General features: G+C 41.2%; 2 protein-coding genes across 6 annotated transcripts in view; both read right to left on the reverse strand.

The window, feature by feature from the left end:
• epas1b (endothelial PAS domain protein 1b) overlaps window positions 1-9774 on the reverse strand; it is a 55699-nt gene extending 45925 nt beyond the window's left edge. Inside the window, exon 1 of the mRNA XM_071537287.1 lies at window positions 9350-9774. Coding sequence (XP_071393388.1) covers window positions 9350-9375 — 26 coding nt within the window. The 5' untranslated portion in view covers window positions 9376-9774. The remainder of the gene's footprint in view (window positions 1-9349) is intronic.
• Window positions 9775-13550: 3776 nt separating this feature from the next.
• The window catches only part of LOC139659073 (protein kinase C epsilon type), an 82881-nt gene continuing 69360 nt past the window's right edge, over window positions 13551-27071 (reverse strand). For all 5 annotated transcript variants that reach the window (XM_071537290.1, XM_071537289.1, XM_071537288.1 and 2 more), the window contains 4 exons: window positions 19989-20127; window positions 19332-19520; window positions 18192-18338; window positions 13551-17509 (listed from right to left, as the gene is read on the reverse strand). In XM_071537290.1, the coding sequence (XP_071393391.1) occupies window positions 17375-17509; window positions 18192-18338; window positions 19332-19520; window positions 19989-20127 (610 nt within the window). In that variant the 3' untranslated portion in view covers window positions 13551-17374. The remainder of the gene's footprint in view (window positions 17510-18191; window positions 18339-19331; window positions 19521-19988; window positions 20128-27071) is intronic.

The raw sequence follows: 27071 nt of genomic DNA on the forward strand, positions 1-27071 counted from the left end.
GATTTTCAAATTAATTTTACAACTTGTCTAATAAATTTCCTGAAAGTTGCCACATAACATTGCCACAACATCAAAAGACAAGACAGGACATCACCCATGTAAAAAGAGGCACGATAGAAATATTTAATTCCTTTACCCCTTTTCTTTGGCCCAAAATACAAAGTTACACACATACATGCACTACAGCACCCATATAGTCCAGGGGCCAATACTGATATTTTCACAAATTGGTACCACCCAAGGTGGCCAAACAATTTTGGTATTTTTGTCTTCCTACATGTCTCTAGTTTATATTTTGGTATGATAACCCTGCCTATCTTGTAGCTTAATGATAGTTATCACTCGGCGGAGGTGTTTGGAGTGCAATCCCAGTGTACCACATCCAATGGATCATGGATGGAAGATTCATGATGGAGATCTGGCCATTGAGTGGATGCGTGGTACGCCTGCACCAGAGGCTGTGTTGGACCTGCTATCCTGCTCATGTGTACGATCATGCAAATTACCAGACTGCCCATGCCTTGGAAATGGTCTGAAATTCACAGACATGTGTAAGCTGCAAACCTGCAGCAACCAAGCAAATGAACTAGAATTTTTTTTAGAGCTGAATGATAGTGATGTGGATGATTGTGACACAGAGTAAGTTTGTCCCAATTACATTTTTTCTCCAAGTGAAAACAAGAGTAAGTTTAGTTCCGATTGAGATGCCTAGACACGTTGCACTTTTTTTGTATAGTTTATTGTATACTAAATTTGTCCTCTGCATTTGACCCATCCTATACACACACTAGGTGCCCGGGGACCAACTCCAGTTCTTTTGCCTTGGTCAGGGGCACTGACATACATGTCTTTGATGGTGGGAGGAAACGGGAGCACCCGGTGGAAACCACGGGGAGAACATGCAAACTCCACACAGAAAGGACCTGGGACAGACCGGGGTTCAGACCCAGGACCTTCTTGCTGTGAGGCAACATTGCTAACCACTGAGCCACCGTGCCGTCCCACTTGAAAGACTGGAGATCATAGTTAGGAGGAAAGACGGAGAATGGAAGATTGTTCCAGAGTGTACCAGTAGTGTATATAAAGGATTGGAAATACTGGTTAACTCTTGCATTAGAGAGTTGGACAGAAAAGGGGTGTGATTGTGTAGCAAGCTTTGTGTTCTGCACCCTCCTTAAAGGAGGAGGCATACTACGTGAGAGTTCAGAAGAGCAGTGTCCATTGTAATAACAATAGGGGACCAAGTCAGTTAAAGGAGGAGAGTTGATGAGACAAATAGCCTTTGAGAAGCCTTCTTGAGAAGTGTTGTATGGGGAAGAAACTGCTTGTAGCCTTTTCTGATAATTGTTTATGCTTATGCTCTTATAACTGTGTAACTTTATACCAATGCTTGAGTGTATGAAAGATAAAACACATTGGATACATATTCACTGTTTGTAAGACCATTGGTTTCCAAAAATATTGTCTAGAAGTCATAATAAATGATATATACAGAAATCAGGGTTTTGTCATTTTATACGGGGGTAGGTTTGTTTACAGAATGATAACTATCATTAAGCTACAAGATAGGCAGGGTTATCATACCAAAATATAAACTAGAGACATGTAGGAAGACAAAAATACCAAAATTGTTTGTGAAAATATCAGTATTTGCTCCTGGACTAATTTTGAATTTTCCTTTACAAAAGTCATTACGCTACAAGGCTGGAGAGACATCATATATTAATGTTTTCATATTGACCCTATTAACATTCTGGAACCACTAATGTTTGGCCACCTTAGGTGGTACAAAAATCTGGATTGACCCCTGGACTAATAGCAGGCCCTGAATTTTGACCTGAATAAAATAAACAAACAGGATTATCAGTCCTCTGCCTACTTTTGCTGAAATGTGGTAATCACCGGAAACATTTTAAGCCTTTAATTAGCCTTTAAATTCTGTCTCATTCCCTAACAGAGACGCTCTGAGTTGCTCTTGGCTAACTAGCAGTGATGTGTTAAATAGCTGCCGGCCTGGCAGGGCCCCGAAAATCTCTCTCTGCCTCTACCTCTACCTTCAAAGTACAAAGTCCACCAGTGTTCATAAGTGCGCCACAGCCTCACTGCTAACTTTAAGTAGCTCCTTCAGCCTCTCACTGGCCCCTGCTGTCCCTCCTGGCTCCTTAGAGAACTAGTCACAATAAACCACATGCTCAAAACTAGAGGAGTCCCACAGCTGGGAAACATGCTGTATCTGTATCTCCATCGCTTCTCTAGTTGATAACACTCTCTCTCTCTCTCTCTCTCTCCAGCCACTCTCTTCACTCGCTCTATGCCCTTTTATCTTTTTTGTCCTACTTTGTCTGTCTCTCAGTCTCCCTCTATTCTGTCTCTCTCTCTAGTTAATGACTCTCTCTCTCTCTCTCTCTCTCTATCTCTCTCTCTCGACTACTCACAATAAACTCTGCTTAAGGGCTTTAAACCCAAAGACAAACAGTGGAGTGTTGTAGCACAAAAGCAGTTTCTTAACCACAGAGCAACCCGTTCCAAGACTAGAAACACACTGAAGTGGCTTATTATGTTGCTAAGTGTATAAAGTGTGTGCGTGTGTGTGTGTGTGTGTGTGTGTGTGTGTGTGTGTGTGTGTAACCAAGTATATAGCTAAAATAGCTAAAGTGGTACTGAAAATTTTCTCCAGTGCTTGAATCTGGTACTGAGAGCCACTTGTAACTTACCAGAAATCAAAACAGACTTGATTTTCTGCCTCTTTCTCTAATGGATTATATCTCATTTTGTGCACAATGAGCCTGAACTAATGGTGTAAGTCTATGTTGTTCAGTAAAGTAATAGATTGTATCGGTCAATCATACATAAAGTTTAGCCCTGGGACTCATTACTGGCAGTGGTGAAGTGGTACTCTACACCCTAATACCAACAATACAAGAGCTTTTTTTTTTTACACAGTGATAAGGGAAAATGATTTGGGAAATGTGATACCTATCCAACCCTTGATTACTGAAATGATTACTGTCAAGAAAATCAAGCTGACAATGAGATATTATTGAACCTATTAGCTATTCTAAGATATTTGTTTATAAACCAGTAATATTATTGAGGATAAGATAAGCAGTATTTTCAAAATCAACAGCATATCAAGTAAATTTTTTCTCCCAAAAATGATTGAAAGGGCATTTCATATCAGACAATACATACTATGATATCAAAACAAAACAAAATGCATTCTGGGGCTGAAAAATGTATTTCATACTTTTATAAAAGTTATAGCCATAGCATTACATAACAAACAGCACCACCTACTTTCTCCTGAGCAGGTGAATGCAGGTGGAACCTATGATCCTTTATTGATTTTAACTATTTAGTTATATTGAGTTAACTGGGTCACAAAGTTCACAAATCATCGTCACCGTTTCGTCAAGTAACAAGACTCTCTCTTTTCTTATCTATTTTATCACTCTAATTTACAACAAAACGTATAACCAAGCCATGTTCTGCCAAGGGAGACTTTGTTTCATTCTTTGTGCATGTTTCTTTCAACTTATGGGTATGGTGGTGACTGAACAGCACTGAAGTGCCCATAATCAATAGAGAATATCTTCAAAGGTACTTTGAAGATATTCGGTTGTTTTTATACAACAGGTGTGTACTGTCTGAATTTTCGTTTTCTGAAGTAGTATAAAAGAAAAATCACAAAGCTACATAACCACAAGCGTTTAGCAACCAATACAGCATAACTAGCCATGCTTTATGGGAAATAGCTGTTGGAATACATACTGAAAAATCAGATTGCTTGGCTGAAACCACTGTATAATATTGTGTCATTAACCGAATATCACATATTGAATTGTTTGATAGTATATCTTTACCTTCCAATTCTATGCTGTGGCACATCAGTGTAGCCCCACAGTCCTCTAACTTGCCTCCTTCTAAATAAATGGAGAATACTAGAATAGGACTAATAGCATTCCAAATAAAATCTACTCTATCACCTTGAATCATAGGAGGATGATGAACTCTCACACCCCCACTGTCTTGACTTCTTCCTCCTATTTTTGGTTGCAGGTGAAAGTCAGCAACAGTATAGAATACTCATCATAAAAACCACAAATCAGAGTTTTATCTGTCTATAAAAAGAAACTAAAAATCCAGCCACAGCTGTACTGGTAGGCATTTGGGGACTAGTCTCTCTCTCCCCCCGCCTCTCTCTCTCTCTCTCTCTCTCTCTCTTTCTCTCCTTGCATTCCTCTGTCCTTCAGAGGGCAGGTTGAAAGGGCGCTATAAGTGGGGTGATGTTTGGGTAGTGTTTGGAGGCCGGGTTGGCAGGGGTTAGCACACAAAAGAGGCATGACGGCACGGTGCCAAGCAGGCCCCGGCTAGCAGCAGAAGGCCGCTGTGGTGTGAATCGCTGAGTTGACAGGCCGAGCGCGACACAGGGCCGGAGCTGGCTCTTTCTTTTTTTTGTCAACTTGTCTTTCTTTGCATTCTTTTACGGATTTGTGTTTATCTCCATTTCTCTGTCCGGTTAATTCTTACATGAACTCATCCTCTTGTTCTCTATCTCCCTCTCTCTCTCTGTGCCTTGAACCCAAAGCCTCGTCAGACAACTCTCTCTCTCTCTCTCTCTCTCTCTCTCTCTCTCCAGCTCTCTCTTTCTCTCTCGTTTTTCAGTCACTTATTCTCTCTCGCCCTCCCACTCCCTCCGTTCTCCTGTCAGATGAGTTTTGAGAACAGAGCACGCCACAAAAGTAAGACACCCCATAATAAGCAGTGACACAACAGCAAAGAAATAAAACAACAACAGCAATAAAGCAGCGAAAAGAGTGTTTACAGGTCATTTAAAACCAGACAGTATTTTTGTTTTTTTACTGCTTTAAGTTGAAAATGATGATGATGGTGGTGAAGGAAAAGATGATTACGATGATGATGATCCCAGTGAGAATGGTGATGATGATGATGGTGGTGGTGCATGGAAGATTATATTAATTATGTGTGATGAAGACTGTGATGATGATGATGATAAACTAGCAGGATTACGGAGAGAGAGAAAAGAAGACATTCCTCTTTTCGAGACTAACTCGTTGAAACACTATCCAACTGGATCCATGCTTTCACTGTCATGTAACATATCTATGTGACAACTGCCAGGACTGTGACCTTTGTGACAATGTTTCCACTGGAATCAGAAGCTGAAAGCGGTAAACAGGGTTCCTGCGTTACCCTGCAGGTTCTTAAATTATTTCTGGTAGCAGTATAGGCTCGGGGTGGGGAAGATAAATATAGTCAATATTGGAAAAGAATGAGCACATACAACATCAGAAGCACTGCTAATATGTTACTACCAATATGTTAACCAATAACATCTTTCTACCAATTAGACCAATATATCAGGCCGATATCGATTCTTACTTAAAAATCGGATATCATCCAATTAGTGTCATTCAACTCGGATATGATAGATTTGATGCAGGCTGCTTGATTCCATATTTATTGCATAATTACAGTAATCAATACAACACTGGTTGTCTATGGGAAGCCCTTAACCAGAATTGATTGTAATACATTATTTTGATTGGATTCCACACAAGTATGCGTCAATATGTCATCATCATCCTGGGGTTCAATGGATCGTTTTAGCGTCTCATGGTCCAAACATGATTCAGATGCTTTTTCTGCCCTGCCAAGAATAAAATGCTGGAGGAAACAGTGAATACTTTTTTTTTATCTACTGGCATGAAAATTGTCAAATTGAAACATATTGAATATTGGCACAAAATACTTTTTAGGCTGTAGGTTGTTTCCACATCAGATTCCAGATGGAGATAGGATTTCATTTTTTGTGAAAGAGTCAAGTGCTTAACTGTTGGCTTTTCCATGCAAATCAGTTACAGCGGAAGCATTTTTGAGGGGATAAAACATTCATCGTTCTATTTTTGAGCGCTTGTATTTTGAGTATACTGTATGTGTAGTGTCTTTTCTAGTGAAGCCTGGTCTGATTTTGATGCATTTGATTTTCAGCGCATACTACTCACTTTGACCTGTCTTGTCAAGGAGCAAATTTTCATTCCCGATTGATTTAATAAGGAACTCAACATTTTCCTTTTCGGTAAGGAATGACTCCTCATCCCAATAAGACAGGAACATATAAACATTAAGCACAAGACACTTCCACTAAGTAGACAAACACATAAAACTTTCCAGTGAGTGGATCCTCTCGTAACAACGCACGGTTCCATGAAACCATTCTTAAATATTGCCTCTATAATAAACACAGCAGTGCGAGCCAGGGCAGCAGCCATGAATCACACGACTTATCAGAGCAATTAGGACTTCCAGGCAGAAGCAGTGACAATATACGAGTGTGGAATGCAGAAAGACACACACACACACACACACACACACACACACACACACACACACACACACACACAGAGGAAAATACAAACACACCAATGAGGAGACAAAAATAGTGCACTCACACACACACACACACACACACACATACACACATACACATACACACACACACACACACACACAGAGAGGCTTTTCATCTGCACCCTGACAGAGGCACTTGCAGGTCTCCTTCCCTAAAATGGCCGATAGCTCTCCAGTGGAAGCAAATGGGAACCACTCTGTTTCGCGGCCAGAGGAAATTCTCTTCTTCTCCTCCTCCTCCTCCTCTCGCTTTCTTAATCTCTCTGTCATTCTCACCGTATCATTTTCTCGCTCTCCCTCCCTTTATCCCTACCGTTTTCTCTCTCTCTCTCTCTCTCTCTCTCTCTCTGTGACTCTCTCTTTCTCTCTCTGTCTCTCGCTCTTTATTCCCCCCCTGATGACAGAGACTCCAGTGTTTCTGCAACTCTTTCTTAATACCTGCTCTGTTTATGTTTAGGGCCTGATCTGATAGTGTGTGTAAGGGTGGACTGGATAGACAAGAAGGCGTCAGGGGGCGAGGTCAACTCCCAAAGTCCCTGCTGATTCCAATCGCTTTTCTTCCTCGGCGGTGTGAAAGTTGAAAAAAAAAAAAACTATGACAGCAGAGATCACTTTCCTCTCGCTCTCTAGTTCTCTTCTCCCAGTTTCTACATCTCTTAATTAGCTGTCCCACTTGAGTGAATCACTCAAGTGTTCACAGTGACTTTTTCATCACCTCATAGACACACACACACACACCCGCATTACACACACTGACACATACCACTCGAACACAAGCAGACCACACAATCAATGTTGGACACAAATCGATCATCCTATTGCAAGAAAAAAAGGCAGACCACAGAAAGAAAGAACAAATTAAAGAGAGAGTTTTAAGAGAGGTGAGAGGTTAATTCTTTCTCCCTCTGGCACGTGTGATTAAGCCGTGTATTAGTGACATGAATGGGACAAATTGGAACCGGTAAATAAGTTATTAGGGGAGATGAGCTCGTGACTTCAACACGACTGGTGAACAATTATCCCTATCCCACACCACAGGGGGAAAAAACAGAAGCACACAATTCAGGGAGACTCCTGCTAAGGCACATGGTATGAATACTTTGGATAATGGCTGTATATCGAAGTATTTGTTCAAAAATATAAATATAAATATACACTTTAAATACATACAAATAAATAAATCAAGCTTAGTAGAATAAGGGCTAGATGATTAAGTGCCTTGAGGCAAATTTGTATCAACCTCTTTAGATGCTATAAATGGGTCATCTGTAATTACATTTAATTTCCATGGGGAATAGTACAAAATAGCAGGTGTGTGAATACAAAATACCCTCCATGTAATGTTCATCTGTGTCTGACAAGCAGGTTTTTAGTACATTATTTGATTTGCATTATAGCCTTGTGTTCTTAGGCTGATTAAAGCAAACAAAACTTACATGAGCACATGAACTTAAATCACCAAATATATCACTGATTTTTTAAATCTGATTCAGCAGTCTGGTAGAGCTCATGGTCATGATTAGACGACTCTAATCTGCTCCATAGGAAATCAGTCTTGTGGCAATTTTGCGTATAAGATACCCACAAGCCTAGAAACTTCCTGACCAAGTTATTTTCTGTCTACATGAGTCATCGCTTATTGTGCCGAGCAGGTAGCAAGTTTACAATGTCGCAATACCAGGTTTTAAATACTTCTTATCTCTTCTCTTCATAAAAAAAAGATCAGAAAGGTCTTGAATACCATATCTGTCCCCTCTCTAAAGAAATCTTAATCTGGAGAACTTGCTCTGATCTGGTCAAAACTCTGTGTAGAGTTAGTGGTTTTGAGAGAGGCAGGCCTGCTGCTTTTTTGTGTTAAATCTGAGTCTAGTTTGCAGTAGTTTGTCTATTCAGCATCCTCTCCTCTCTCCAGGGAAAATGTCTTCTGTGGCTCTGTGGAAGTTTGTTGGACACTAAACCACAACATCACAGCTTCATCTAAAGAAACAGCAGCTTCCATAAAAAAACTATAATAGGCTATATTACTGTATGTTACTAAGCTATGCACTGCACATACTGTATAGTTTAACTGCAAAAACGAATGTGATTTCTTATGGGCTACTTAGCAGGGAAGGATATATTTTCCAGTGAGAGCTTTCTTAGCATTTAAACCTTTCATTGATATTTCAAGGAATAATGACATATGAAAAATAAAATGAAAAATAAAACAGTGATCAGAAATTATTCTTGATTATGTTATGGTTTCTAATACCACCTGCCTTTATAGATTTTATAATGACTTATAAATCCCTTATACTGTTTGTACTACTTGTCTGGGTTTTGTCCATGTAGGCTGCGGTTTCACTACCACCGTTGCAACTATTGAGCAACTGGTTTTACAGGCCTATTAAAGTTGTATCCAACTTCTGTTGGGGAGTGTGTTCAAACAGGTTAAATGTAAAAAAGAATATGTTCATTGCATCATGATTATAACAAAGTGAAACCTTTACCTACGTTGGAGACATATATTCTATCAATTATACCTATAGATTGCTTTACTTAATTGATTATCAACCAACACCCAATTTCTACGGTCCAGGTCTCTAAACCATTTTACTTTTTTCATTATAAACACATTAACACGGTCATTGTTTTCCTAATAAATTCCATATAAAACCGTTAGCTGTGACTGCAACTTGTCATACCAGCCACTCTCTACCGGTCAAGTCCCAGCGCTGCGGTGCGCTGCAGCAACAGGTTTCCCACTGTCTCAGCAGCCAAACTGTCAGGCGATTCATACCCTAAATAAACAAATACAAGCGCCTAAAACTGGGTTACATAAACTTCACATAAGCCCTTGAGCCTCCCTGACCGTATTAAGTAGCCTAACGCATAGCCTACTGTACATTTACCAGAGAGAGAGAAAAGTCTGACTTACCTCTTTTTCTCCTTATCGGCCGTCATGTTCTCTGTTATGCAAAATAACCCACTTGACAATGGCGTAATTCCCGAAAGTCTAAGTCCAACTTCAGACAGGAGTTTCAACAGAAAGGGAAATAGCCTACATGCAGATGCAGACAGTGCAGTGAGGCGCGCACTCTTGTTTTTTTTGCGGTCAAAACAAGCCACTCAGATTATGTCATTAAACCTATTCCACCAGTTCAGTCCATATTACCGGGCAGGTTTGGGCTAAAACACTGGAGGGGATCGGGGCTATACAGTCTCAGAGCACTGCCGAGGATTGTATAGCCTTTCACCCAGTTCACCCGGAGATAAGTCCACAGTCTGTTTCAACGTTGCGAACTGTCGGTAAAAGCCGCTTGTCAAAAGTTTCCTCGCTGGCTGGTCTGAAACTCCCAAAGCCCCCTCGCGCTCCGTCCTCCTCTGCGCGGCGCTCAGCTGGCCCGCTGACAGCCGCTGTTCAATCCCGCCACGCTGATTGGTGCAAAGCGCCGCCGGGCACCGCCTCCAGCAGACCCGCCCCCCCCCCCCACCCGCTGCACCGACTGTCGGTCAACCCACCCACCTGTACACCCAACCCCCCTACCCCTCCCCTCCCCCTCAGCCCTCCCTCCTCTAGGCTGATGGTGCTCTCCCTGTCCCATGTAGGCTAATGTCTGTAGTGCTGGATGGGCCGGGGCAGATCGTTTGTGTTGTAATACTACTACTATTACAACTACCACTACTTCTACTACTAATGTTTCCTTTTGCTTAGTTTTACCGTTTTCAACAGTGTATGTGTCCAATGGTGGATAAACTAGTCAAATCGTTTACTTGAGCAGGAAGAATACCATAGTGGAAAAATACTCCAGTAAAAGTAAAAGTCCTGGATTCAAAATTTTACTTCAGTAAAAGTAGACTATATAAGTATTGGCAGTAAAATGTACTTAGGTATCAAAAGTAAAAATAGGCTACTTTAACTGAAGAATGGTCCTTTTCAGAGAGTTAAATTACTGATGCATTCAACTGTAGGAAGTATTTTAATGTTGTTCAGGTGGTGCTAAGTCTAACTACTCCATGTGGGCTACTGCTGGGGAGTTTAAACTTTAATTTTACAAGCTTATATGTTTTCCTTGAAAAACTTAATTCTGCAAAGTAACTAGTAACTACAGCTGTCAGATAAATGTAGTGGAGTAAAAAGTACAATATTTCCCTCTGAACTGTACTGGAAGTCTCACAAAATGGAAATACTCCAGTACCTCTAAATTGTACTTAAGTGCACTTGAGTAAATGTACTTGTTACTTTCCACCTCTGATTGTGTCTCATAACTCATAACCGAGCGGCCCCCATGCCTTGGATTGAATCAAGTTTATTTATTTGATGGTCATGGGGAGTGACGCATTAATAATATTCTATTATATGTCTACTGTCATAGTCAGTTCTTATACACTCAACTCTGTTCTGGCTGCAGGCCTCTAGTTACATATTTATACCTATTTATACCCTGGAACAAGATGCAATACTCTCTAGGCCTGTATATATTCCTGTTTATTATGATTATTATTTTTCCTCTATTACTGACTTCTATAGCTTCCCAGTCAGGTTCCAACAGCAAACCATAGCCTACTATATAAGCCTATTTCTTACATTTTTTATATATTACTTATACATACATATTGCTTCTTGATATGCTACCACAAAAAGAGACCTATTCCTTAATTCTACTTAAAAAAAAATGTATACACTGCAATGTATAAGTCTGACTTGTGAGTCTAATAAAGATATTAATAGACTTGAGGGTGGCGCAGTGGCTCAGCGCCAGCAGGAGGAACGACCCTGGTTTGATTCCCAGTGTTGTGCCAAAATTTCCACTAAAAAAGTGTTTGCCCCGGTGGTAAGGCAAGGCAAGGCAAGGTAAGCTTATTTATATAGCACATTTCATACGCAACGGCAATTCAAACGGTGGTGTGCCTTGCTGTGATCGTCCCGTGGGAGACATGCACTCACTAAATGTATAGCCTGAAAACTTGCGGTTTGAGATAAGATCACGAACAAGTGTGAGCTGCATTCATTATGAGCCAACTAGGCAGGTTGTGTTCGGTGGGCTACTTTCATCCTGAGTCTGAATCTGGTGAAATGCTTTTTTAAAATGTTGTCTGACTCTTTTCAAAAGCCAGTAATAGGAAAAGACACAAACACTGAAATGATTTTGTTATTTTCTTCCCTGGCGTGAAATCAACACAAAGACACACCGCCAAGGGAAACATATTTTTTAAGGGGAAAAACAAGCCCTGTGATGGTCTGGTGACCTTTGCAGGGTGTTTCCCTGCTTTCCGCCCAGTGTATACTGAGATAGGCTCTAGGATCCCTGACCACAAAGACCCAGTTTCCTTTGGTCTGAAGTCTAGATTTAGGAATGACCAGAAGACTCCTGCCCAGATCTGAACTTCTGAAACTAACAGTTAAACAGTTAAGTGATGCCAGAATTGATGGGATGCGATTGCTTCTGTTAACATCAGTTAAAATCCGAGCTGCTGCTTTCTGTATAAGCTAGAGATGTTGGAGAGACTTTTGGTCGAGGCAGAAATAAAAGTTAGTGGCAGCAGTCTAGACACAACTCTCTTTACCTGAACATCAAAAGATAAAAGGTCTGCATGAAAGATGTGCCCTACATTTCTGGTAGCTGGCTTGATATTAGCGGGTGGAGTATCAAGTTTATTTAGAATCATATGTATGGTATTATAGGGGGAAAATAGTCCTATATGATTCTTTATCAAATCAGCAGAACTAAAAATCACTTTAAGTTGCACAATTAAGAGTAAACATGCATTTGTGTTTGTATATGTTTGTCAGTCAATACATAATTCAACATATAACAGTCCTATCACATTCATAATGCAACATATTGCATGTTGTATTATAAGCCATGCCCTTTTCTGCTGGGATTAGGCTTTAAAGTAAAGATAGTGCAAGGCCAAGAGAGATATTACTTAGGCTCATCATGTCTTACTGTAAAGCAGTGGTTCTTGAGAGGGGTCCTGAGCAAATTGGTTAATTGCTAAACTTCACCATTATTTCATTTACAAGACATTTACAGTTTCACTGTTATCTCTCTACCTACAATACAGATAGTCATGGAGTTATGGACAAAATCATATCTAACAATAAAAATATTCTCAGATTTAGGTCTGAGCGACAAAATCTTATCAAATGGGGGTCCGTGGCTCTAATGTGTAGGGGTCCTTGATATGAAAAAGGTTGAGAATCACTGTCTTAAAGGAATACACCAAGTTTTAGGGAAAATGGCCAGCTGGTCAGTCGGTTTAGTGAGGAGAGTGAGGAGAGCATAGACACAAGTAGTTCAACACAGTATGTTATGTTTGTATCATATTTCGTGTAAATTTTACCAATCTCCTACATAAATTTGCCAGGCTTGACCGCATTTGATTTAAGATTACTTTTACCATTTAGCTTTACAGCTGCTACATTGTTGGGTTCAACTGACTAATCTGCCTTACAACGTAAACATTTAAAGGCTATAATCTATATTCATGCTGAGGTAAAATAAAAAAAATGTTACCTGATATATTAGAGAGAAAAACTACAAGTGAGTGCACCCTCATAAAAGTTACCGTTTTGCCCACCAAGGCCTAAAGATGTGCGACAGCTTCAGTGAAATTCCACACCAGGGTTTAGTTTCACACCTGCAATCATTTTTAGAAGAGCAGGTTCCAGCACATTTTTCACAAGGACGATAAGTAAATTTGGCAAAAAACACTGGCTTTCCTTGTCAACTCGTCAAACTTTTAGAGCATGAACAATTTGGATGGAAAATATTACGTTAGTGGCCAATTTATACGCATACTCCTGCTTGACCTACACACACATACACCCTTACATGTGTATTTCTTGAGAGAGGTCAGAGTGCAGGGTCAGCTACAGGAGCTGCAGGGTTTAATGCCTTGCTCAAGGACACTTCAGCAGAATTGGTGGGCAAAATACTTTCATTATTAGCCAGGAACCCAACCTGTGGTCTGCCCCAATTTCTGACTTACAGTTCCTTTTAATCCTAGATATACTTTAAAGAGCTTGGGCCCCAAAAGTCAGGAGGATAAATAGCAGATTCAGATGTAAAACGCTAAATAGAAATATACAAAACAGACATTTGTTTTTGACATCATGATATTTAATTGGTTTCCAAAAATCAAAATACACCTTCACATCCTTTTAGAATACAGTACATTTGGCACGCAGCGCAAAAAATGATTACATCAACATAACACAAACGAAGGGCATAAAAGGAATTCATAAAGGAAAAAAATAAAATAAACACAGGGCAGGTGACGAAATGTACAGACAAAGCTTCACAAATACAGGGACTGCAAAAACAATACCATGTACATACAGTAACATACTGCATATGACCCGAGGAAGGTGCTATGTTTGATACTGTACGTAAAAACATAATACTATTAACGTTTCCGTTGTTTGAAATCAACCTCATGCCATTGCGTGTAATATACAAATTCAGTTCAACTCGCTTCATTGACACTGACAACCAATCAAAAGGAGCTTCCTACTTGGAGTATTCTTCCTTTTTTCCTCTCACAAACATGAAGATAGTCAAAGTAAAGGGATTGTGAGTGGAAAATTTGGAGTTAGCATTTGGCATTTAGCGTTGAGGACCTCTGGGAGAGAACATCCATTTTGGGTCGTAGTGGGACTGAGGGTCTGACATTTCAGATTGAAACTAAACTAAGATGCATCAGGAGACACATTCAAAACAGTGAGTGGGGAGAGAAGAGAAGAGAAGAGAAGAGAAGAGGAGGGAAGAAGAGAGACGAGAAGAGAAGAGAAGAGAAGAGAAGAGGAGGGAAGAGATCATAAAAGAACAGAAAAATAAAATCATGGACACCAGGAAATAAAGATAAAACCTGAAAAAGAAAATTGGAGTTGGTAGAAATTGGTTGCCAGTAATACTCTCCTAAACAGTATTACATTTGCACTGCTATGCATACTAACTGTACTGGATGATTCACTGACACAGGTGTGTGTGTGTGTGTGTGTGTGTGTGTGTGTGTGTGTGTGTGTGTGTGTATGTATGGGGGGTGGAGGGTGGGTATGTGTCAAGCGATAAATTGTTTTTCCTACCACTACAGCTACAGAATCTGAACTCTACTACAACTTCTATTATTACTACTTCTACTACCATTACTAATACTACTGCGGTTGCTATGTCTTCTACTACTGTCAGTACACGTACAGTGCTACCTTTGTCTCAGCCTTTGCTATTGTCCTATTTGCATGGCCTGCCAGGCTACATGGTAACTCGCCTGCTACAGATATAAATGTAGATAACACACGCACACATCACTTTTTTTGTTTGTGGAGCTGGGAAAACATGCATCCCCAAGTCCTACATTCATAGAAGAAAGCACTATTCCACACAAATACATTGCCTCTGCACCTATTTATTTGTTGAGGCTCCTACCTCACATCCCTACAGTTAAGTAATGCACTAATTAAATTGGGTATGCAAAAATATATTTGTGCATAAATGGTCTTGAGGCAATTTAACTGACTGAAATATTGACTAAACAGGTGCAGAGGAAATCTCTGTGTGTGGGATAATTCTCTCTTCCATGAGCCCTTACAGCCCAGAAATAAAATGTACTGTATAGTTCCAGCAGCATCACCTTGTACCTCTGTGTGTGTGTGTGTGTGTGTGTGTGCGTGCGTGAGGTTTGAAGGAAGCACAAACAGCTGAAAACCAATGGTGGAAAGAAAGAAAGAAAGAAAGAAAGAAAGAAAGAAAAAGAAAGAAAGACACGCACATAAAAAACAATCAAGCAGCAGAACAGGCTTTGGTGGAAAAAAAAATGTGTGACAAAAAAAAAAAAAAGAAACAGTCTTACAAACACAGAGTATTGCACATGGACTTTTCTTGAAGATTTTTAGATTCTATTCAATACACTATAATATCATACGCCTGACCATGCAACACGGGGTAACGCCTCTGGAGTTTTCTCTGAGGATTGTTTGCTAGATGAGCTTATTAATTAATTTATATACAAGGTGTGGGCTGTACAGGGAGGAGTGGGCGGGTCAGATACACGGTCACCTCGGTCACTCTTTCGACCCCACGTGCGCGCGAGTCTTGCTGCATAGCGGGAAATCAAACAGATTTCAAACACGTCAGCAACAAGACCATCCAGTAAAAACAAGATGACAACAACAGAAAATACGTACATTTAAATAAAAATAAAACATCGTAAAATATCGAGAGAGGGCACTTCTTCTGGACCCCGCTGCCAATGCCACACGCATACAAACACACCGCAGAACAAATACATTCAGTTTAACGCACATTCGTTCACGTGTACTAACACATTCACCTCTGCTAAAATCCATGACATTCATTTGGAATCACGTGGATTTGGATTTCATGAACAGGCCCGAGGCCTTAGTGACCGCAGGTCCAGTACAGTAACTGATCACACAGTTACACACACAAGGCATTTCATGATCAAGTGGTCATGGACAAGGATTTAAGGAGCTGACCCAGGAAGATTTTATTTCAGGAATTGAGTTGAACTTTGTGAGTCAACTATTTAAAGAAATACTTTGACATTTTGGATTTTAGCCTGTTACTTGTCTTCACCAGACACTTGTCACAATGTCAAGTATCAACTTATCTGAAAAACAGCTTGTTAGCATTGTCAGCATCCCTCATTAAATACCAATGGGTACTGCTAGTGTGTTAGCTGGCAGCTAATGGTACCTTTTGGTTTTAATGAAGAATGGTAACAATATCCTACAAACAAGCTATTATTAAGAGAGGAGAAGGGCAAATTGTGAAACTTTATTTAATAATAAGACAAGTGTTGGTGAAAGAAAACTAAACTAATGAAAATTCAAAATGCCATGGTGTCTCTTCTGAAGTCAACCATAAGTTGACAGTGTTGCCTCTTTAGTTTGGACTAAAGCACTGATACCAATTCAGACTCATATTCTAATTTCATGTTGATTTCAACAGTAAAAACCTTTGATTTCTCGCTTTTTGCATCTTTAACATCTCTATCTCCTTTTTACACTTCTATCAATACTGCATGAAATACGTTTCTCAAGACCTTATTCATTCTTTGAATACAATCATTGGTTCAATGAAAATTTTTGCATTCACATATATACGGTTAGGGAAGAAAAACATTCTTAAACACATAAAATGACATACAGGATACAGCACATGTACAGAAATGACAGTTTTACTCTTGCTAGAGGCATGTACACCCATGCATACATGCACGCTTGTACACACACACACACACACACACACACACTCTCTCTCACACACACACACACACACACACGCACACACACACACACACACACACACAGCCCATGACCTTACCCGCCTAATTTCTTCAATACACAGACAAGTTGAAAACAAAATATTCTCTTTTCAATCCATAGTCCAGTGGTCGGGCTGGTGGTGGTGATGTAACACGAAAAACAATCCACCCCTCCGAACGCTCAGTTTGGTTTGGTCCGCTGCTCTGACTGGAACAGAAATGGGTCTGGACCGATCCACCGGACCTCTGACGACACGTAAAGGGGAACCGGGGCGTTTCTTACAGTACTTGACCTGCACTTCCTTGATGCTTGAGCATACAGTTTGATGGGACATGCACAAATGGACAAACAAGACGAGAGCACTGGAACGATGACGAGGGATACAGATGGTCTAGTATAATTCCTGGAGGGGTCTTGTCTAAGTTCCGCAGCACTCCTTCCAGAGGCCTAGTTTCTTAGTGATCACTGTTTCATTGAATACTGTGTCTTTGAGCTTGCAAGTTTATTTGTGTGTGTGTGTGTGTGTGTACGTGTGTGTGTGTGTGTGTGTGTGTATGAACATAAGCAAGTGTACACGCGCATATGTGTGTACATGCTTACACAGGTGTGTGTGTAGAGTCCAATGTGTGTATACTAGCGTGTGTGTAAGAGGTGTGTGTAGGCCATGGTCTACTCTCCAAAGTAGGAGAAACCTTTGAACTCATCTTGGTTGATCTGCTTGATGATGGTGTCGTCCACCGGCGTCAGGACAGGCTCCTCGCGCGTGAAGTCCTGGTCAAAGTTATTCACATCCCTTTTGGTTTTCTGAGAGAAAGAGAGATAAGAAGAAAGATAAGAGGGCGGCAGCAGCTTAGAGGTTAGGGAAGCAGGCTTCTAACGAGTCGAGAGTTGGTGGTTTGAATCCCTGGACCAGCTGGGGAAATATAGATGGGGAAAGTGAATGAGACCGTAACATTGAATTTTTGCCCAGCCATAGTATGAATGTGAAGCAGGGCATCACTGGAAAACAGCAGGCATGCTCAGTCAATTTTCCCTGGAAGTATAAAGGTTATAATATAAAATAAGAGGAGCAGATTTAATTCAATAGTATTAGATAAGTTAGCTCAAATGTTTATCAGTTTTGGAAGATTTCATTCCTTAGTGCGAGCAATTTCACAGATTTGCTGTTAGATTGATGTGACTGTGATTCCTCAACGCAACGCAAAGCTCTATGAAGATTAATAGATTAGATTAGATTAGATTGGAATTTCTTTAGTCAGAGATAGTTCTACCAAAAACAGATAAGAAAATGTTACAAAATTTGTGTATGATTCTTTTGGCAACCATCTTGCTGCATCAGTGTTGAACAGCATGCAAAAGGAATGTTCACATTTTGGCCTCAGCCCCATTTAAACAGAATGCATTTTTCACACTTATCTGGGTGTGTGTGTGTGTGTGTGTGTGTGTGTGTGTGTGTGTGTGTGTGTGTGTGTGTGTGTGAACTCACGATGCGTGGTTTGAACGGTGGTCTGATCTTCCTCTGCTCCAGCAGAGTCCAGTCGATCTCTCTAAAGAACGCATGGAGCTTAATGGCCTCTTCCAATCCCTGGGCCATCACACAGCCCAGACGCTTGTTAGGACTTTTAGTCATGAACTGAGCAGTGAAAGAAAGAGGGAGAGGGAGGGAGAGAGAGAGAGAGAGAGAGAGAGAGAGACAGATAGAAACAGAGAGGAAGACAGAGAGAGACGGAGAGAGACGGAGAGAGATGGAGAGAGACAGAGAGAGAGAGAGAGAGAGCGAGAGAGAGAGAGAGAGAGAGAGAGAGAGAGAGAGAAAGGGAGACAGAGACAGAGAAGAAAAAGTAAATTTTCCTTCATTGTGCATTGCTACTGTCTATTTTATCGTGGATGTTTTTATCAATTTGATTATGTTATTTGTCAATTTCAAAAAATCTAGTAAAGTACTAGTAAGGTACACCATAAATCAGAAGATGAATTGGCCCACTGTATGAAAACTGATCACCAGTATTATCTATTTATCTTGAACTTGAAAATTGGACCAGCACAGTTGCTCCAAGAGCTACTAAGTAGCCAGTCTGAGTTCAAAGAGTGGTCAGCGCTTATCATGTGACCTTAAAGTCCTTCAGCTGGATGACACGGCCAATCAGAGCCGAGAGCTGTGGTCAAGTGACTGGTCAGAGTCCAAGACATAGTCTGGTCCAAGACAAACACACACACTTTCCCACAAGGCTTTGCAGTCAAGCCGCACAACAGCCAAAGTAAACGCTTCTGATGGAAGGCTTGTGATGGAAAACTTGGATGGACAAACAAATGGATGGACAAGTGGACATGCGTGTGCACACACACACACACACACACACACACACACACAGTAATATCATGGATTCAAATAGAGCTACACAGAACCAATTAGCCGATGTTCTTCCAGTCAAGGAACAGGAAATGTGGATCAACACACCAAGAAAAAGAGAATGAAAGACAAAAACAGAGACAGAGAAAAAGACAGACCAGACACAGATATGGGAAGACACTAATATGTCGCCCCTCCATCAACACACACACACACACACACACACACACACACACACACACACACACACACACACTGTCCCTCCCACTAACTGACCGCTTTGAGGATAGACACGGCCTCCTTGCTGAGCCAGACGGGGTAGAGGACGTCGTCATGGAGGATGGACTCAAACAGATCGTCTTCATTGTCGGCTTCGAATGGCGGCTGCCCGGCCATCATCTCGTACATCAGCACCCCCAGAGCCCACCAGTCCACCGACGGGCCGTAGTCCAGCTCTTGTAGGATCTACACACACACACACACACACACACACACAAAAAGGAGAGAGCATACCATGTTGTTGAAATCAGGTTCACAGGGTGGGAGTGTTTAAAAAAAATCATATCGTACCAAAACGAAACATAGAAGAAGAGAGGAACAGAAACATGGAGGCGACTATAGCAATGCAGCTTAAGGAGTGGGATGTGTGTGTGAAGACTTGGATGCTGTCATGGCCCTATGATCAACCAATCAGAGTGCGCGACTCTGCGTAGACTCGACACAAAGTTGTGATTCTTGGGCAGGTACGCAACACCTACGCGGAGATTCAACCCCAAATACGCGTCAAATAGCGTCAGTTTACGTGCAGAAACGCTATTTTCCTTAAAGTATAAAGAACATTTAACGCAAGACAAATCCATACTCGTGTATATGTACAGTATGTGTAGGTGTGGACACCCGTGTGTGTGTGTGTGTGTGTGTGTTCAAGGTTACCTCAGGTGCTATGTAGTCCGGCGTTCCACAAAAGGTGGTGGTGGTGACTCCGTTGAGGATCCCCTCCTTGCACATGCCAAAGTCCGCCAGCTTACAGTGGCCCTCCGCATCCAATAATATGTTGTCCAGCTTCAGGTCTCTGCAGAAAGGGGAAAGATGTCGGGGGTGATGGGTGGACAAGCAAGGGGAAATTGGTTAATTATGCATGTTGAAGAAAATAGTAGTCCGATTATTCGAATTTGGGAAACATGCACACACATACAAACATATGAACCTTCTTTGGGGAAAGTCCACAGAAAGGAAGGAATTAAGAAAAAAACTGGTACTTTTAAGTCACACATTTCCTTTTGAACTGGTGATCCAATTTGAACGATACAGTCCGTTTCACGGGTCTACTCATAAAGGACCTCATTTTCAAGAAAAAACCTAGAATTCACTAGAACTGTGAGTCATGGGGTTTTCACACTGCAGCAGTGATATTTTAGTCTTTACAGAAAGCAGTGTGCTTCATTGTTGTTTGGTTGTGTCTCCAAAGCCAGAGCGGAGAAAAATACAGGATGAGAGAGATCAATGGAGAGGGGGAGGGTGTGTAGACCTGGAAAAAGAGAGAGAAACCAGAGAGTTGAACTGGAGATAGAGAGGGGAAAGGAATGGATTTGAGGGAAGGGAGGGAGGGTGGGAGAGAGAGAGAGAGAGAGAGAGAGAGAGAGAGGAGGAACAGTCGAAGAGAGATAAGAGCAGTGGTGTTGAGAGATGACTGGGCCGGCCGTGAACGCAGCCGCTCTGGGCTTGATGGTTGATCGCTACAAAAATGTCAACATCTCCTTTACTCTGCCATTCAGCCTGAGGTGTTTTCAAAAACACAGCCGCCCTGACAAGCCAGGGAGGAGATTAAGCACGTGCATGTGTGTGTGTGTACAGTATGTGTGTGTGTGTGTGTGTGTGTCTGAAGTCAAGGGCTTATGCAACTGTTCTGTTTTTGCAAGCCCCAAATAAAAAGGCGGCTTAACAATCCTGTTTCAGAGCTGGCCTGAATCGCTGGTGAAAGTGTGTTCGTTCTGTCCCATCATGCTCTGACATTGAGGGGGTTTCCTCTTAGTGAAACCCCCTCAACTCAATTAGGGACTCTACAGGAATAAATGAAGTATTACACAGCCTCAGTGGAAACACCACAGAGCCTATTGTCAATTTACAGGCTGATCTGGGCCACAGTAACAGACATTTGATGGATGTTTTCATTCAAAATGTCTTACAATGCTATGATTGCATACATGTATTTTTCTTGTTTCCGCGGTGTGTGGCGCAAGTGGGAATTGAACACCAGACGTTGGCAGTAATAGTGACTATACAGGAGATTGAATGCACAATCTGTCTGAGTTTAAAGACTGCATGAAATCGCATCTTTACTTCCTGGATTTGATGTATTTCCTTGTTGAAACAGGATGTTGCGCCGGGACATAACACAGTGAGGGATCATTCAAGTGTCTAAACCAATGAAATATTTTGTCAGGAAGAGAAAGGCAATTGATGGGAGGGGTTTTATTGGTTAGAAATGTATATTTACGCCTACTAGTGCAGCATGAGGTCAGCATGAAAGATACTCTGTTTACCAGGAAATAAAAGTAATGGGTGTGGATGAGGATTTAAAGGTAATATATAGTGATTGCCAGGGAAAATAACACTACTGCTCACACACACACACACACACACACAACCCTAACCCTAACCCTAACCCTACGCTCCTCTACTGAGAATGTTAATGTTCAAGACATCTCTCTCTCTCTCTCTCTCTCTCTCTCTCTGTGCTCAAGTCTCACTTGACCCTTCCTCTCTCTCTGTCTCCCTGCAGTCACGTCTTCTGTCCTCTCCTCCGGCGCTTTAATTCCGGTGTTTACTGGTGTTTATTGCTTCACTGTTCCTCTGGATAGCCGATGTGTTCTCTCTTTCTCCCTCCCTCTCTCTCTCTATCAATGTCTCTCTTTGTGTCTTATTCTGTCTCTCTACCATTTTCTCATTCTCCCTTTGAGACCCCCCACTCTTTCATCTACACCCTCATACAGTGTTTATTCTTAAATGTATCATGGGTTCCCACCCTTGCTATCTCATACAGCCCACCTTCATGTGAGTAATGATGAGCATATTGCATGTAACCGCTTCCCGCAAACAGCCGCTGTATTTCAACATGCCGTGTGATGCTGTGACTATGAGCTATATGGAAACAGTAAAAAAGAGATTTATGCTCAGGTTTAATACTTGATCAAACACGAACAGCTTGCTCCGGTTAAGGCAAGTCTCTAGAGCTTGAGTAACGTTAAACACGCATGGCATGTTAACGTGCCTCAAGTTTAAAGGAAAAAAACAACATGACAGTCACCTGCAGTGGAGCTTGACAATTTGCCTGAAACCAAATTTTCACTTAATGGTTCAGGTTTGGGTCAGGCTGAGGTTAGAAAAGTATTGTTGGATATAAATGATTATGATTATTAGAAAATTATTAGCAGTCTTGGTGCTTTAGTCGTATTCGGTCTCACAAAAAGCTTTGGATATAGTTTTTGTATTTCTTGGTGGTCTAGCCTCAAAAGTTTCACTCCAGAGACTTCAATGGAGATAAATGGAGAATATGTGGGATTGATGATTAAGTGTGATGTGGTGTCGACATGTCAGGTCCTAATGAAATGTTTTGACATTGATTCATTGAACACTTTTACATGGACTGCAATATTCCGATATTAACCCGATTAAGACAATACTCTGAATAAGACACTGCCATGTAAACAGCATTTTCTGATTACCTTAACCTGAATAAGGTCATAGTCGGAGTAAGCGATAGTCGAATTAAGACATGTGGAGTATTCCGATCTTAGTCGCATTATTGAAGTGCATTGTAGACATGTATACACCTTAATCGCACTATGACGTCCTATCGGGGTTTTCACAGCATTTTGCAACACGTTCGGCAATCCAACTGCTTGACGACGCATGCTCTAGCTTCCAGTGAGTGTTGCGCAACTTGTTTACAGAAGAAAAGATGACGGCCACTGGTAAACAGAAGTCCCAACATTTTGTCCCGACCACGGTAGCAACATGACAGAAAGGGTTTCAGGTTAAATTCCGGAGGGAAACTCAGATGTAGGACATAGGGACGTAATGTGGGCGTGCGTCTTCAGTCATTAATCGGACTATGCTCGGTAGCATGTAAACGGGAATATGAATGGAATATTCTATAAGCAATTCATGTAAACACCTTAATCAATATACTGTCTTATTTAGAATAAGGTCAATAGTCAGATTATTGCAGTCCATGTAAACGTAGTCATTGATTCTAGTTCATTGCAAGTTATCTTTCCATGGGATACATTTCCAATATTTTTGTACCTACAGTATGTTTGCTGAAAAATTTAGGATTTTATTTAACAGAACTCCGCATAAACTCTCACACTTTTACAACCACCATCTTGTACTTAAGCTTTTGTGGTTATGTGCCTTGCTAAAGGGCACATTGATGGTCTCTGTTATGGGAGGAGAGAGCGGTGCTTGTTCTGTATTTTCCCAGATGGAAAATTAATCTGGCAGCCTCCTGGTTACCGGTTTGCATCTCTCACCTCCAGGCTACTTCCACCACATTATTTTTGAATTGAACACCTGCAGCAAGGATGAAAAATAGCAAATGATTTGTAATGCATTTGTGATTGAATTTACATAGCAACTGACGTTAATCGTTTTATTGCACATCACTTTGCTGCAACAAAATTTAATATTAAGTGGCTGCAGGTGTTCAACAGCACTAATGGAATGATATTTATTTATTTGAAGATGTTTTATTGTGGTGTGCAGGAAGCGTTTCAACCTCAAGCTGCTGCCAACAATTTATGTTGCACACTGGGAAACTGACACAATTATAGATATAATTTTTCATTTATTGTGTTATTTCCTATTTTCCTTATTGCAGAAGAATTGAATCAGTATACATGAATGTGCCACGCACTCATGAATCTTCTTATTAAAGTGTTATGAATGCTAATGAATGCTATGAATTACAAACTGCAGTTCATGTAAAGTGTTACCAAAATGACAGCAATGGCAATAGCCAATTAATTGTAGATGTTTTAAAGATTTACATTAACATAAGACATTCAGTGGATGTTTTCATCTGAAGCACCATTACCATGAGTTCATACAGGGTATTATCACATATGTCTGTGCATTAGGTTGGTAGGGGTACATTCCTCACTGCTAATACAGATCCTGAATACTACAAGCTAGGTATCAGCCGATCATTTGCCCGTTTCCAGGGGCAAAAATGAATGAAAAAAATGAATGAAATATAACCAATTTCCTCAATTAGAGAGCTCTAACATCCCTCTATACGTGAAAAAGGCAGAAAATTTTGTCACTTTGCATCACAGATTTTCTTGGGATTGAATTTTAGTTAAGTCCCTAGTTAATGAAATTCCTTTATATGATGTTTCTTCAGAAAAGCAAAAGAAATTTTTGTCAATAAACAGGAACTATTCTGTCAGCACTGTGAGGACCTCTGCTTGGAGTTTGGCAAACATCTCTATTGTATATCATAACACACACACACACACACACACACACACACACACACAGTATACACAGACACAAACGGACACACTAGCAATCAGGCCCAATTGAGAGCATTTCCTGTGTTTCATTTTAATCTTGAGTGATTTTTCCATTACGTACTCCGCGGCAACCCCTGTGCACTGTGACAGCTAACCCCTCTCTCTCTCTCTCTCTCTCTCTCTCTCTCTCTCTCTCTCTCTCTCTCTCCATCCACTCTCTCTCTCTCTGTCTCTCGCCCTCCATCCTTCTATCCTTCCATCCATCCCCTCTTCTCTCGGCCTATGTGCATGTTCCAAGCACACATCTCGCCAAAACATACAAACACACACAAAGCCCTGGACAAACATGTGCACGCACGCCCACGCCCACGCCCACGCACACACACACACACACACACACACACACACACACACACACACACACACACACACACACACACACACCGTATTGCCACTGTCTTATTTATCTGTGTAGAACCAAGGGAATCATACAGCAGGGTGGATATTATTTTATCAATATTAATATTGTAAAATATCTTTGTATACTTTGAACGTGCTATCAATAGATGGAACGACTACAAAAGACCATATAATGATGTTCTGTCAATGATGTTTTTAAGTATAGTCTAGTAGACTACCAAGCTCTGGGACCCTTGTGTGTGTATGTGTGTGTATGTGTGTGTGTATGTGTACGTATGTGTGTGTGTGTGTGTCCACCCTGGCATGCAATACAGGCTTCTACCAGTCGCCCTCAGACCAGTCCAAACCTGCTTTATCAACAGTATCACATACAAACGCTACTGTCTGCCTGTTCCTCACTGGCTTTAGCATAGCAGGGAAGAGGGAGAGTGGGAGGTAGAAAAGAGAGAAACAAGTGCTACTGTCTTCAAATGTTTTTCTTATTTTGTGGGAGGGGGAGAGAGGATGAGCGCTGATGGGAACAGTGAGAGGAAGGAGAGAAGGCGTAAACATATGGGGTGAGGAGTGGGCTGGGGTGAAGGGTAGAAAGGGAGGAGAGGAGGAGAGAACAGGGAGGAAGGAGGGAGGCAGGGGATGAGAGAGAGAGAGAGAGAGAGAGAGAGAGAGAGAGAGAGAGGGAGAGAGTGAGGGGAGAGGAGAGAAAGTAGGAGGCAGGCGGGAGGGAGGCAGAGGAGGAGGGAGGAGAGACACGGGACATAATGTTCCCGAAACACTTGTTGTTCATCTTCTTTCGGTCAACAAAGTAGGTCAGGGAAGAGAGAGGGAGACAAACAGAGAGAGACAGGCAGGGGAAGACAGAGAGTGGTGACAGAGAGAGAGAGATAGAGAGAGAGAGAGAGAGAGAGAGAGAGAGAGAGAGAGAGAGAGAGAGAGAGAGAGAGGATCAGGTAGCATAAGCAGTCCTTGAGTCAACTCAGTCATCCTAAATTAACACGCAATCGTGTGCGTGTGATGTCTGAATGTGTGTGCATGTGTGGGCGTGAGTTTGTGTGTCTACACTCCCTGCCAACTTCTGACAACGCAATAATCACTATATCAAAACAGCCTGACTAAGAAAACAACGTCAGAAGATTGAACCATTAATCTCAATGTTGTCAACTGCTGTGTAGAGTCATACTCTGCTTTGAACCTCAATATGGGAATGAAAACTTGCTGAAGGTGTGCAGGCGAACAATGTGAAGGGACTTAATAATAATAATTAAAATAATTCCAGCATTGTGAGTTCATGCAATTGCCTTACAAAATACATACAAAAACTATTGAATATACATGCTGTAGAGATGAAAAAGTTGAGCTCTTTTTGAAGTTTTTGAGGAACTTTTTTCTCACATCATTTCATTCAATATGCTAAGTTGACAGATCTTTTACATTGACGTCATCTGATAGAGTGTTCTCCATGATAAAACACATGACATTAATGGTTGGTTTTGTAGCCAATAGCCATAGAGGTGCCAAACACAGAACAATAGCTGCTAGCTTTTGGTTGACGTCTTTAAACGTTAATGATTTGAATTAAATCATGGCGTGAAGCCCAAAAACACATGTACACACACATACACACATGTACACACACACACACACACACACGCGCGCGTACACACACACCACACCAAACAATAATGCTACATTTTAATTTTATGATTATAACAAGGCCCCAGTCATTATTAAAACAATTGTAATAGCAACAGTTTGAGACAATGTGTCCTGATCTAGCAGGCACCAGAGAGGCTGGCTGCTTGTTGCTCTCAGATCACGTAGTCAGAACTGCTTTGATACTGCCGGGACAATAGCACTAGACTGCAGTCTCACCGGCTTTCCTGTCCTGGAGAGAGAGAGAAATATAGAGAGAGAGAGAGACGCTGAAAGTGAGAGAAAGGGAGGGAAGGACTATATCAGAGAGAGGGAGGGAGAGAGAGGAATAGAAAGAGAGAGTGAACAAGTGACAGAAGCTATCTTTCCATCAAACTGTCACACAAAAAAAACATCCACCAGAGAAAATGAGTGACTGAGTTTGTCA

Source organism: Centroberyx affinis, unplaced genomic scaffold (assembly GCF_046629955.1).
Source record: "Centroberyx affinis isolate AG114_WGS23_722 - 3 ecotype Tasmania unplaced genomic scaffold, CSIRO-AGI_Caff_v1 ptg003015l_1, whole genome shotgun sequence".
Taxonomy (NCBI): domain Eukaryota; kingdom Metazoa; phylum Chordata; class Actinopteri; order Beryciformes; family Berycidae; genus Centroberyx; species Centroberyx affinis.